Source organism: Mercenaria mercenaria, chromosome 9, assembly GCF_021730395.1.
Source record: "Mercenaria mercenaria strain notata chromosome 9, MADL_Memer_1, whole genome shotgun sequence".
Taxonomy (NCBI): Eukaryota; Metazoa; Mollusca; class Bivalvia; order Venerida; family Veneridae; genus Mercenaria; species Mercenaria mercenaria.
Genome location: NC_069369.1, coordinates 41,293,687 through 41,308,454, shown reverse-complemented (window position 1 = coordinate 41,308,454; position 14,768 = coordinate 41,293,687). Strand labels below are relative to the sequence as shown.

The window sequence follows — 14,768 nt, the reverse complement described above, 5'->3', positions numbered from 1 at the left end:
AAGGCCTAGAGCTTAGATATTTGACATGTAGCATTGCCTAGTGGACCTCTACAAAATTTGTTCAATTCTTGACCCCAAGGGTCAAATTGACCCAGCCCATGGGTTACTTGATTGTACATAGGGAAATCTTCATAAATTTGCTAAAAATAAACCAGAAGGCCTAGATCTTAGATATTTGATATGTAACATTGCCTAGTAGACTTCTACAAACTTTGTTCAAATCATGACCCCCGGGGTAAAATTGGCCCCGCCCCAGGGGTTACTTGATTGTACATTGGAAAATCTTCCAAAAAATTTCTAAAAATCATCAGTTTGACATTTGAAACATGTAGCTCATATTACTCTGGTGAGCGATCCAGGGTCATCATGACCCTCTTGTTTTATTTTTTTTTTATTTTTAATTTTCCATCAATATTTATAATCAACATGTGAAATTTTGTTTCCTCACCCGTTCCCCCGCAGCCCCACCCCCTAAAAAAATAAATATATACATATATCTATATAGATATATATATTTCCATCCTTTTTTTTTTTTTAAATGTTCAAACCTTCAACGTGTTAAGTTGTGACTGCACAAACCTTGCCCTCAGCCATGTTCAAGATATCTTACTTGATTGTGTTATCTTAAGGACATCTGTTCTTTTAAGTTCAACTGTACATGTTAAACAGCAACACCTGGTGCCAAACCACTCAAAGACAATATTTCGTTCCAGTTAAACTTCAAGCTCACATTTCAATTAACTGCATTTAATTTTAAAAGCAAAGCTTATTACAGTAAGCATATCCCATTCAAAATAAATTCTTTAGTCAGGATCAAAGTATCATACATTTATTATGTACTCTTTAATCAAACATTTGTTTTCTGTTAAATTGATTTTGACTAATGAAATTATTTGCTTCTTATTAACATCCTTAACTTTTTGCCTTAAATATTTTTTTGCCATTCCTCACCACAAACCCTTTCGGCGGGGGATACCAATTCATCAAATATGCTTGTTGTCAACTAATTTACAACCCAAGTGAGATTAGGGGTGTTGCAGTTTCCATTACCTCTTATGTAAAACTGCTATCATTTTGATTGGTTGCATTCTTTGCTTCTAAGGGATCTTCTTGTAGATTTAATTGATAAAATATTTCTTTTATCATATAAAACATAGAAAAAATATTTTAATACATGTATATATTTACAGACGTCGTGATCATGGAGATCGTGATAGGGATCGTGGTCGTGGACGAAGACATGAAGAGGAGGAAGAAGAAGAATTGATTTTCCAGACAATAGATAAACCTCCAGTATCAGGTCTGCTGTAAATTTTTGTTATTTGGTATTGAAATGGCGTTGTCCGTCCGTCATTCCGTGGGTCCATCCACAGCCACAGCCATTTCATAAAACTTGAAATAAACATGCACCAATGTACTGCGATGATGCTCGTCAAGTTTTTTTTTTGGATTGGTCAATTTCCCTTTTTGCATCATTGTAAGGTCCTCTCAATTTTGTTCCAATGGGCACTTGGTCCCTTTTAGGGGCTGCTAGAGATAAGCATAGAAAAACCTTTAAATAAGTTCTTCTCATGAACTGCTTGATGGTCTTTCATCAAGTTTGGTCTGTAGCGTCATTGTGAGGCACTCTCGCCGTGGCGGAGGGATTATAGGAATGAACTGCGTCCGTCCTTCCGTCCGTAACAAAATCGTGTCCGGTCCATATCTCCTACACCCCTTGAAGGATTTTCATGAAACTTGGGTCAAATGATCACCTCATCAAGATGATGTGCAGAACCCATGAGTCAGCCTTGTCGGTTCAAGGTCAAGGTCACAACTCAAGGTCAAAGGTTTGAGCCTGCCATTTTGTGTCCGCTCTATATCTCCTAAACCCCTTGAAGGAATTTTATAAAACTTGGGTCAAATGATCACCTCATCAAGACGATGTGCAGAACCCATGAGTCAGCCATGCCGGCTCAAGGTCAAGGTCACAACTCAAGGTCAAAGGTTTGAGCCTTCCATTTTGTGTCCGCTCTATATCTCTTAAACCCCTTGAAGGAATTTTATAAAACTTGGGTCAAATGATAACCTCATCAAGACGATGTGCAGAACCCATGAGTCAGTCATGCCGGCTCAAGGTCAAGGTCACAACTTAGGGTCAAAGGTTTGAACCTTCCATTTTGTGTCAGCTCTATATCTCCTAAACCCCTTGAAGGATTTTCATCAAACTTGGGTCAAACAATCACCTCATCAAGGCGATGTGCAGAACTTATGAGTCGGCCATGTCAGCTCAAGGTCAAGGTCACAACTGAAGGTCAAAGGTTTGAGCCTTCCATTTCGTGTCCGCTCTATATCTCCTAAACCCCTTGAAGGAATTTTATAAAACTTGGGTCAAATGATAACCTCATCAGAACGATGTGCAGAAATTATGAGTCAACCATGCCAGCTCAAGGTCAAGGTCACAACTAAGGATCGAAGGTTTGAGCCTTCCATTTGGTGTCCACTCTGTATCTCCTTAACCCCTTGAAGGATTTTCATCAAACATAGGTCAAATGATCACCTCATCAAGAACTCATGAGTCAGCCATGTCAACTCAAGGTGAAGGTCACAACTGAAGGTCAAAGGTTTCAGCTCTGTATCTCCTAAACCCCTTTAAGGATTTTCATGTAACTTTGGTCAAATGATCACCTCATCAAGACGTTGTGCAGAATTCATGAGTCAGCCATGTCAGTTCAAGGTCAAGGTCACAGCTAAAATCAAAGGTTTTACCCTTTCACTATCCATAGCAGTGGTGGGGGGATTTAGCTGTCTTTCAGACTGCCTTGTTTTAAATGGAATACTTTGCCTCTTTAAGGGGCCATTAGAACTAAAAGTAGAAAATCCATGTAACGACTTACATGAACCTCTTTATGGATCTCCATCAAACTTTGCATGAAGAATCATTGTAAGATCATCCTCCATCAAATTTGTTCGAATGCAGGCATGTGGCTATTCAAATCACTCTGCGTCCATGGTCTGTCCATCCCTCCGTCCTTCCATTAACAATTTCTTGTTATCGCATCTCCTGAGAAACTACTGGGGTGGGGGGGGGGGGGAACAATTTTTGAGTGAGTTATGGCCCTTTGTTTATTAGCTCACCTGAACAAAAGGCTCTTGGTGAGCTTTTGTGACCGCTCAATGTCCGGCGTGCGTCGTCCGTCCGTCAACATTTCCTAAAAAAATCTTCTTCTTGAAAACCACTAGGCAGAATTACACCAAACTTCACAGGAATGATCCTTGGTGGCCCCCTTTCAAAATTATTCAAAGAATTGAATTCCATGCAGAACTCTGGTTGCCATTGCAACCAAAAGGAAAAACTTTAAAAATCTTCTTGTCCGAAACCACAGGGCCTAGGGCTTTGATATCTGGTGTGTAGCATCATCTAGTGGTGTTCTTCCAAAACTATTCAAATTATCCCCCTAGGGTCAAATATGGCCCTGCCCCGGGGGTCACATGGTTTATATAGACTTATATAGGGAAAACTTTGAAAATCTTCTTGTACAAAACCACATGGCCTAGGGCTTTGATATTTGGTATGCAGCATCATCTAGTGGTCCTCTACCAAGATTGTTCAAATTATCCCTCTAGGGTCAAATACGGCCCGCCCCGGGGGTCACATGGTTTATATAGACTTATATAGGGAAAACTTTGAAAATCTTTTTGTACAAAACCATATGGCCTAGGGCTTTGATATTTAGTATGTAGCATCATCTAGTGGTCCTCTACCAAGACTGTTCAAATCATTACCATGGGTTGAAAAGAGACCCCACCCCAGGGGTCCCAAGTTTTACATAGACTTATATAGGAAAAAAAGTTTAAAAATCTTCTTGTCTGAAGCCACAGCACTTAGACGTTTGATATTTGGCTTGTAGCATTGTCTTTTGGTCCTCAACTAAAATTATTCAAATTGTACCCCTTGGGTGAAAAGAGGCCCTGCCCTGGGGGTCCCAAGTTTTATATAGACTTATATAGGAAAAAGCTTTAAAAATCTTCTTGTCTGAAACCATACGACCTAGGTTTTGATATTTGGTATGATGCATTGTCTAGTAGTCCTCTACCAAAATTGTTCAAATTATGCCCCTGGGGTTAAAAGAGGCCCTGCCCTGGGGTCACTTAGTTATTATGTGAGTTATATAGGGAAAAAACTACTTAAAAAATCATCTGATCCTATTTCCAAGACTGTTTAATTATAATTACCTGATGACCCAATGTGACCTACTGACTTTCTTAATATTTTATCATCAGTTTGACATTTGAAACATGTAGCTCATATAACTCAGGTGAGCGATCCAGGGTCATCATGACCCTCTTGTTTTTATAATTTACATAGATTTATGTAGGGAAAATCTTCTTGTCCAAAACCACAGGGCCTAGGGCTTTGATATTTGGTATGTAGCATCATCTAGTGGTCCTTTACCAAGATTATTCAAATTATTTCCCTAGGGTCAAATATGGCCCCACCCCTGGGGTCACATGGTTTATATAGACTTATATAGGGAAAAACTGAAAATCTTCTTGTCCAAAACCACAGTACCTAGGGCTTTGATAGTTTGTATGTGACATCATCTAGTGGTCCTATACCATGATTGTTCAAATTATTCCCCTAGGGTAAAATATGGCCCCGCCCTCAGGGTCACATGGTTTACAGAGACTTATATAGGGAAAATCTTCTTGTCCAAAACCACAAAGCCTAGGGCTTCAATATTTTTAATGTAGCATCATCTAGTGGTTCTCTACTAAGTTTGTTCAAATTATTCCCCAGGGTTAAATATGGCCCCGCCCCGGGGTCACATGGTTTATATAGACTTATATAGGGAAAAACTTTGAAAATCTACTTGTCCATGACCTACATCATTCAAATTTGGACCACATGTATAGTTTTGAGTGGCTAGATGAACCTTTGACATAAGTTGACCTTGATCTTGACCTAGTGACTTACTTTTACATTTCTGTAGCTACAGCCTTCAAATTTGGACCACATGCATAGGTTTGTGTACGGAAATAAACTTTGAAATTGACTTAGTGACCTACTTTCACATTTTTGAAGGTACAGGCTTCAAATTTGGACCACATGCATAGATTTGTGTTCCGAAATAAAATTTGACCTTGATTCGACCTAGTGACCTACTTTCACATTTCTCAAGCTACAGCCTTCAAATTTGGACCACATGCATAATTTTGTGTACCAAAATGAACTTTGTCTTTGAGATTGACCTGGTGACCTACTTTTACATTTATCAAGCTACAGGCTTCAAATTTGGACCACATGTATAGTTTTTATGCCCCCCGAAGGGAGGCATATAGTTTTTGAACTGTCTGTCCGTCTGTCAGTCTGTCAGCAATTTTCGTGTCCGGTCCATATCTTTGTCATCGATGGATGGATTTTCAAATAACTTGGCATGAATGTGTACCACAGTAAGACGACGTGTCGCGCGCAAGACCCAGGTCCATAGCTCAAAGGTCAAGGTCACACTTAGATGTAAAGGATAGTGCATTTTATGGGGGTGTCCGGTCCATATCTTTGTCATCCATGGATGGATTTTCAAATAACTTGGCATGAATGTGTACCACAGTAAGGGCGACGTGTCGCGCGCAAGACCCAGGTCCGTAGCTCAAAGGTCAAGGTCACACTTAGACGTTTAAAAGGGTAGTGCATTGATGGGGGTGTCCGGGCCATATCTTTGTCATCTATGGATGGATTTTCAAATAAATTGGCTGAATGTGTACCACAGTAGACGACGTGTCGCGCGCAAGACCCAGGTCCATAGCTCAAAGTTCAAGGTCACACTTAGACGTTAAAGGATTTGTGCATTATGGGGTGGGCCGGGCCATATCTTTGTCATCCATGGATGGATTTTCAAATACCTTTGGGATGAATGTGTACCACAGTAAGACGACGTGTCGCGCGCAAGACCCAGGTCCGTAGCTCAAGGCCCAACTCTAACTCGGCCATAACTATTCATTCAAAGTGCCATCGGGGGGCTGTGTCATCCTATGGAGACAGCTCTTGTTTGTTCTGAATTGAAATTTAACCTTGATTTTTACGTAGTATTTACTTTCACAGTTCTCTAGCTACAGTCTTCAAATTTGGACCACATGCATAGTTTTATGTATCTAAATGAACTTTGACCTTGATTATGACCTTGAGCAAGTCTTGAAATTTGGAACATTCAAAAATGGCTCAATGGTGGGCACCAAGATCACTCTGTGATCTCTTGTTGTATGCTAAACACAGATATTACCATCCATGATTCAGTGTGTCATCTGTATATCGAAGGTCTAATTGTCAAGGTCCAGTGAGCGACTTGTATATTATCCTAGGGATCGTGTGTTGACCAACGACTAGGTTAATGGGCTTGAATACTTAAGAACAAGAGAATAAAAGTGATATTTTTGAGGAGGGAGGGGGAAGGGTTGGATAGGGGAGGGGATATATGTGAGTGGTGATGAGGTGATTTCAGGAGTGCAACAATCCACGTAACACATTACTCCTCCCCCACTCCCCTCTTACACATTAACACCCTTCCCCTTCCACCCCCAGCCCCCAAAAAGAATATATATATCAGTTTTAGTTTCTTGTGCCTGAGTATTCTGCCACCACCAGACAATGACCTCCAAACCCCTACCCATTACCACATTACATCCCCTCTCCCCAAACTCATCAGAAAAACCAGAATGCAGCCTGGGTTATGTCTGGTCAAGGTCGTCCAGGGAGACCAAAGATAAAGTAGAGATTATTTTGTTTCATCTCCTGTATCTCTTAACCCCTTGGAGGGAATTTCAAGTAACTTGACGCAATTTCTAACTAATTAACTTTATTTTATTTCGTTGATGTAACTCGATTGTTCAGGTCTCAAAAAGTAGCACTGTTTACCTTTAAGTTTAAAAATAAACTTAACTGTTAGAATTAACCTTTTACAAGGTTGGTGGTTCATAATAATGTTGAGGGTAGCCTGGGGTCTCCCTCAGTATCAAAGCTGGAAACTTGCCTTATGACCAGAGTTGCATTAGTGTCACTTAAGTCCCAACAAGAGAATGTCTAAGATGATTACCAGTGCAAGTACATGTAAAGGTGGAGTATCTACGGTATAAACACCTCCCTTAAAGGTAGAAATTTCAAATTCCCAAGACAAAAAAAAACCAGCAGTACAGCAAACAGGTTTTAGTTGTCCCACAGGTGTTTGCTGGAGATAGATTGCACTGTACGTAATGAAATATTGTATGTTACAGAGGAGGAGATACAGAACATGCCTGAAGATGAGCAGGAACTAATGAGGGTGATGGGATTCTCAGGATTTGATACAACTAAGGTATGATTATTCCTTTGAAACTTGGTATGGAATTTCTTGTATGATCCTTTTCCAAAGTTGTTTAAAGAGTTCTGCTCGGCTAACACAGCTAAGAATAAAAATTTCTTCTAACAGCATCTGCTTTACTACAGGTTAGACACGTAAGTTCCTTGAGTGACCTTTTACACTTGGCCCAAATTAGGGGCCGCTAGAGATGAAAATAGAAAAATTCTTTAACAATCTTTTTCTCACAAATCACTTGATGAATCTTCATCAAACTTGGTCTTTAGCATCATAATAAAGTCCTCCCATTTTTTGTCGAGCCCGCTTGCGTTGAGCTCGATAGTCAGCACTTTGGCGGGTCAGTGTATGTGCGTGCGTGCATCTGTGCCCATGTTTCTATCTCAAAGGTCAAGGTCACAGTTGGAGGTCAAAGGTCAGATTGAAGTTTGTCCAGACCATAACTTTGACATGCATGGACCAAATTTGTTTATATTTTTAATCCCCCGCCGTGGCGGAGGGATTATAGGAATGGTCTACGTCCTTCCGTCCGTCCGTCCGTAACAAAATTGTGTCCGGTCCATATCTCCTAAACCCCTTGAAAGATTTTCATGAAACTTGGGTCAAATGATCACATCAAGACGATGTGCAGAACCCATGAGTCAGCCTTGTCGGTTCAAGGTCAAAGTCACAACTCAAGGTCAAAGGTTTGAGCCTGCCATTTTGTGTCCGCTCTATAACTCCTAAACCCCTTGAAGGAATTTTATAAAATTTGGGTCAAATGATCACCTCATCAAGACGATGTGCAGAACCCATGAGTCAGCCATGCCGGCTCAAGATCAAGGTCACACCTCAAGGTCAAAGGTTTGAGCCTTCCATTTTGTGTCCGCTCAATATCTCTTAAACCCTTTGAAGGAATTTTATAAAACTTGGGTCAAATGATAACCTCATCAAGACGATGTGCAGAACCCATGAGTCAGTCATGCCGGCTCAAGGTCAAGGTCACAACTTGGGGTCAAAGGTTTGAGCCTTCCATTTTGTGTCTGCTCTATATCTCCTAAACCCCTTGAAGGATTTTCATCAAACTTGGGTCAAACGTTAACCTCATCAAGGCCATGTGCAGAACTTATGAGTCAGCCATGTCAGCTCAAGGTCAAGGTCACAACTGAAGGTCAAAGGTTTGAGCCTTCCATTTCATGTCCGCTCTATATCTCCTAAACCCCTTGAAGGAATTTTATAAAACTTGGGTCAAATGATTACCTCATTAGAACGATATGCAGAAATTATGAGTCAACTGTGCCAGCTCAAGGTCAAGGTCACAACTAAGGGTCGAAGGTTTGAGCCTTCCATTTGGTGTCCACTCTGTATCTCCTTAACCCCTTGAAGGATTTTCATCAAACTTGGGTCAAATGATCACCTCATCAAGAACTCATGAGTCAGCCATGTCAAGGTCACAACTGAAGGTCAAAGGTTTCAGCGCTGTATCTCCTAAACCCCTTGAAGGATTTTCATGAAACTTTGGTAAAATTATCACCTCATCAAGATGTTGTGCAGAATTCATGAGTCAGCCATGTCAGTTCAAGGTCAAGGGCACAGCTAAAATCAAAGGTTTACCCTTTCACTATCTATAGCAGTGGCGGGGGATTTAGCTGTCTTTCAGACTGCCTTGTTGCATGAATGTTTACCTCAATGAGAAGGAGTGTCATGCGCAAACCCCATGTTCCTATCTCAAAGGTCAAGGTCACAGTTGGAGGTCAAAGGTCAAATTGAAGCTTGTCCAGAGCATTTCTTCTTCATGCGTGGTGGGATTTTGATGTAACTTGGCATGAATGTTCACATTTATGAGACAGAGTGTCATGCACAAGAACCAGGTCTGTAGGTCTAAGGTTAAGGTCACACTTATAGGCCAAAGGTCAGATACAAGAATGACATTGTCTGGAGCATGTCTTCTTCATGCATAAGGGGATTTTGATGTAACTTGGCACATATGTTCAACACCACAAGGCAACCTTGTTTTTAGAATTACTTCCCTTTGTTGTTTCTATAAATAGCTTATATTGTAACTTTTTTATTACTGGCCGTCTGGAAAAATTGAGACCACTTTTCTGTGGTACAGTATGCATGTTACATCCAATTTTTAGGTGTATTTTGACCTATTTCTATCTGGTAAGGTGTTTTGTGTGGACTTATATTATATAGATATTTTTTTGTAATTGGTCAAATTATTCCATATGCAAATACAGGTGCTAGTGTAAATCAGTTCTGACACCGCCAAATAGTATAATAAATGTTACTTTTTCAGACAGCTGGTGGGCTTGACATTCTGCCCGTGGGCATGCAGAATTTATTTGTAGTTTTTTAAATGGGGCACTTAGTCCCATTTAGGGACTGCCAAAAAAAAAAACGACAGAGAAACCTTTTAATAACTTTTAATGAACTGCTTAGTGGATGTTCACTGAAGTTGCTCAGAAACAAGGTCTGAAAGTCACGATCTTCCTGAAATGAGCAGCTTAAGGCCCATTTGGGCCTCGTATACGCCCGACGCTGAAAGAGGGTATTATGTGAACACCCATAGCGGGTAGCGGTCGGCGTCCAAAGCATGACCGCTCTCTAAGTCGAACAGTTTTCATCCGATCTTCACCAGACTTGCTGATATTGTTTGTTGGCATAATATCTAGGCCAAGTTCGATAACCACCCAAATCGCCTTACCAGGCACTACTGGATTATGGCCCTTGAATTACTCGAAAAAACTGCGAATTTAACCTTGTCCGCTCTTTAAGTAGAACAGTTTTCATTCAATCTTCACCAAACTTGCTGACAATGTTTGTGGGCATAATATCTCAGCCAAGTTTGATAACCACCCAAATCGCCCCAGGCACTCTTGGATTATGGCCCATGAATTACTCGAAAAACTGTGTATTTAGCCTTTTCCGCTCTCTAAGTCCAACAGTTTTCATCCGATTTTCACCAAACTTGCTGACAATGTTTGTGGGCATAATATCTTGGCCAAGTTCGATAACAACCCAAATTGCACCAGGCACTCTTGGATTATGGCCCTTGAATTACTCGAAAACCTGCGAATTTAGCCTTGTCCGCTCTTTAAGTCGAACAGTTTTCATCCGATCTTCACCAGCCAAATCACCCCAGGCACTCTTAGATAATGGCGCTTGAATTAGGCCAAGTTCGATGACGGGTGTAATTTGTGACAGTCTGGCACTCTTGTTTTATCTTTTGACCTTTTTTGTGTTTTATAACTATACATTATTATTTATTACTATTATATTATTTTTTCTTCTTTTCTATTACAAGTTGGAAGGAAAAAGCAACATAAGTTTCTTGTTTTTTAAAGTAAAAAAAAATATTCATTTGTCTCTTGTTTTCTGTTTCAGGATAAACAAGTTGTAGGCAATGATTTCTATTCAGCAAATATTTGCAAGAAGAGGCGTTATAGGTAGATTATTTTTACTGTAAATTTCCTGGCATGATTGATAAACAAATCACACTTTTAACTGTGTCTGTTTTAACACTCATAAAAATTGGCAATTAAAGAATGTCATATCAACATTTATAATCTCTGTTCATGTCTCATAAATCAGCAGCGGCTTTAACGAGCCTTTTCAACTGACCTGGACTGGAGAAACTTCACACGCAGTGCTGAATTTAAAAATGGTTAAACCATATATAATAAGGTTACATTTGCTCATAACACAGTTGTTTTTAACTTTAAAATTATTTTTTCCTAATTGTCCTTAGTTAAAACCCAAACAAGAAGTTAACTGCAATGCAATTATTAAAATAAAATGAAATGTGCCTACATACGCAGGTTTATTTCTGATTTCAGATAATATTATGCACATGTTATTTTACTGTATACATGTAGCATGTGTATGCTAACATGATCATTTTAGACTGACCAGTGTTGCTATTTTAAGAAAATTGATAATACGCTTGATGAAGTTTACAAGTGCATCTATGGATAGGTATATAAACTGAATGATAAAATTTAAATTGTTTCAGTTTGTTCTGTCTCCCACATGTGACGGGATCTGTCTGTCAGTCACAAAGTTATTCCGTGCAACTTCTCCCACACCACCAGGCGGATTTACACTAAACAATATAAAAGTGATCATTGCCAAGCCTACTTATGTATGTCGTTGGCATGCTCTGGTTGGGAGATTTTCAGCAGAATTATAGCCCTTGATTTGTCAAATTTTATGTTTCAACCACTTCTCTAATATTATTGGTCAGATTTTCACCAAACCTTACAAGGGTAATCAGTGCCAAGCCTCATTATGCAGATTGTTGGTATGTTCCAATTTGGTGATATTCAGTAGAGTTATACATGGCCCTTTTTGTCCCCCACCTTTATCGAAGAAAAAAATGGGGATATAGAAATAGGCTTTGTCCTTCCATCCATCCGTCCGTCACACTTCGTGTCCGGTTCCATAACTCAGCCATCCATTAGGATTTTGAAATAAATTGGCATAAATGTTCCTCATAATGAGAGGACATGTCATGCGCAAGACTCAGACCCCTAGCTTCAAGGTCAAGGTCACACTTAGAAAAGGTTACAGGATATATTTCATGTCCGGTCCATAACTCGGGCATTCATCAGGGATTTTGAAATTACTTGACATAAATGTTCCCCATAATGAGACAACATGTCATGCACAAGACTCAGACCCCTAGCTTCAAGGTCAAGGTGACACTTAAGACTTCAAAGGTTAACAGGGTATATTTCGTGTCCGGTCCATAACTCTGCCATTCATCAAGGGATTTTGAAATTAGTTGGCACAAATGTTCCCTATAATGAGAGGATGTTTCGTGTGCAAGACCCAGACCCCTAGCTCTAAGGTCAAGGTCACACTTAGAGGTTAAAAGTTAACATGGTCTGTTTCTTGTATGGTCAATAACTCTGCCATTCATCAAGGGATTTTAAAATTTAAAATCTAAGGGCTCACTTAGAGGTTAAAGGTCAGATTTAAGAATGACTTTGTCCTGAGCATTTCTTTTTCATTCATGGAGGGATTTTTATGTAACTTGGCACAAATGTTCACCACCCAGCGATTTTTTAGCTCACCTGAGCACAAAGCTATTGTGACCACTCACCATCCGCCATCTGGCCATCCACACTTTCCTTTAAGCAACATCTCCTCCTAAACCAACAGGCCAATTTTGATGAAACTTCAAAGGGATGTTCCTTGGATGGGCTTCTTTAGAAATTGTTTAAAGAATTGAATTCCGCACAGAAATCTTCTTGTCCAAAACCACAGGTCATAGGGCTTTGATATTTGGTATGTAGTATCATCTAGTGGTCCTCTACCAAGATTATTCAAATTATCCCCCTAGGATCAAATATGGCCCTGCCCTGGGGGTCACATGGTTTTTATAGACTTGTATAGGCAAAACCTTTGAGAATCTTCTTGTCCAAAAAAACAGGGCCTAGGGCTTTGATATTTGGTTTGTAGCATCATCTAGTGGGCCTGTACCAAGACTGTTCAAATCATTACCATGGGGTGAAAAGAGACCCCACCCCGGGGGTCCCAAGTTTAACACAGACTTTCCATTACTGCTCATGAACAGACTCAATCAAACCGAGTCTGCAATTTTCACTGTTTGCTTTGTTTTCGGTGCTTCCGAGGGATCTACTTTCCAGATTTTATATAGGAAAAAAGTTTTAAAAATCTTCTTGTCTGAAGCTGCAAAACCTAGGCTTTTGATATTTGGTACGATGCATTGCCTAGTGGTCCTCTACCAAAATTATTCAAATTATGCCACTTGGGTGAAGAGAGGCCCCATGTTTTACATAGTCTTATATAGGAAAAAAACTTTATAAATCTTCTTGTCTGAAAGTTCAAGGCCTAGGCCTTTGATATTTGGTATGTAACATTGCCTAGTGGTTCTCAAAGTTTTCAAATTATGCCCCTGGAGTGAAAAGAGGCCCCATCCCAGGGTCACTTTGTTGTTATATGAGTTATATAGGAAAAAATACTTCAAAAATTATCTGATCATATTACCTAGACTGTTCAATTAATCCCCCGCTGTGGCGGAGGGATTATAGGAATGGTCTGCGTCCGTCCTTCCATCCGTAACAAAATCGTGTCCGGTCTATATCTCCTAAACCCCTTGAAGGATTTTCATGAAACTTGGGTCAAATGATCACCTCATCAAGACGATGTGCAGAACCCATGAGTCAGCCTTGTCGGTTCAAGGTCAAGGTCACAACTCGAGGTCAAAGGTTTGAGCCTTCCATTTTGTGTCCGCTCTATATCTCTTAAACCCCTTGAAGGAATTTTATAAAACTTGGGTCAAATGATCACCTCATCAAGACGATGTGCAGAACCAATGAGTCAGTCATGCCGGCTCAAGGTCACAACTTAGGGTCAAAGGTTTGAGCCTTCCATTTTCTGTCTGCTCTATATCTCCTAAACCCCTTGAAGGATTTTCATTAAACTTGGGTCAAACGATCACTTCATCAAGACGATGTGCAGAACTTATGAGTCAGCCATGTCGGCTCAAGGTCAAGGTCACAACTGAAGGTCAAAGGTTTGAGCCTTCCATTTTGTGTCCGCTCTGTATCTCCTAAACCCCTTGAAGGAATTTTATAAACTTGGGTCAAATGATTACCTCATCAGAACGATGTGCAGAAATTATGAGTCAACCATGTCAGCTCAAGGTCAAGGTCACAACTAAGGGTCGAAGGTTTGACCCTTCCATTTGGTGTCCACTCTGTATCTCCTTAACCCCTTGAAGGATTTTCATCAAACTTGGGTCAAATGATCACCTCATCAAGAACTCATGAGTCAGCCATGTCAACTCAAGGTCTAGGTCACAACTGAAGGTCAAAGGTTTCAACTCTGTATCTCCTAAACCCCTTGAAGGATTTTCATGAAACTTTGGTCAAATGATCACCTCATCAAGACGTTGTGCAGAATTCATGAGTCAGCCATGTCAGTTCAAGGTCAAGGACACAGCTAAAATCAAAGGTTTACCCTTTCACTATCCATAGCAGTGGCGGGGGATTTAGCTGTCTTTCAGACTGCCTTGTTATAATTACCTGATGTCCCCAAGTAGTTAGGGGTCACTTGACTGTGACCTTGACCTACTGACCTACTATCTTGTTTTTAAAGATACAGCCTTGAAATTTGGATAACACTGACTTTCAGTGACCATGAAGTGACCTGCTGACCTACTTTCTTAACATTCTAGCATCAGTTTGACATTTGAAACATGTAGCTCATGTTACTGAGGTGAGAAATCCAGGGTCATCATGACCCTCTTGTTAATAATATTCTTAATACAATATGCAGTATGTGTGTTTCTTTGCTAATTCTGACCTTATTTTATTATACCCTGCCAAAGGCAGAGGGATATTGTTATGGCGTTGTCTGTTCGTCTGTCCATCCGAAATTGAAAATGCATATTATTCAAGAAGTTGTTTAATTAGAATCACCAGACCT

At 40.1% G+C, this 14,768-nt stretch overlaps 1 protein-coding gene across 1 annotated transcript in view; it reads left to right on the top strand.

Moving 5' to 3' along the window:
• LOC123546985 (U4/U6.U5 small nuclear ribonucleoprotein 27 kDa protein-like) overlaps positions 1–14,768 on the top strand; it is a 47,846-nt gene that overhangs the window by 29,708 nt on the left and 3,370 nt on the right. Inside the window, exons 4-6 of the mRNA XM_045333696.2 lie at positions 1,191–1,300; positions 7,249–7,328; positions 10,698–10,759. Coding sequence (XP_045189631.1) covers positions 1,191–1,300; positions 7,249–7,328; positions 10,698–10,759 — 252 coding nt within the window. The remainder of the gene's footprint in view (positions 1–1,190; positions 1,301–7,248; positions 7,329–10,697; positions 10,760–14,768) is intronic.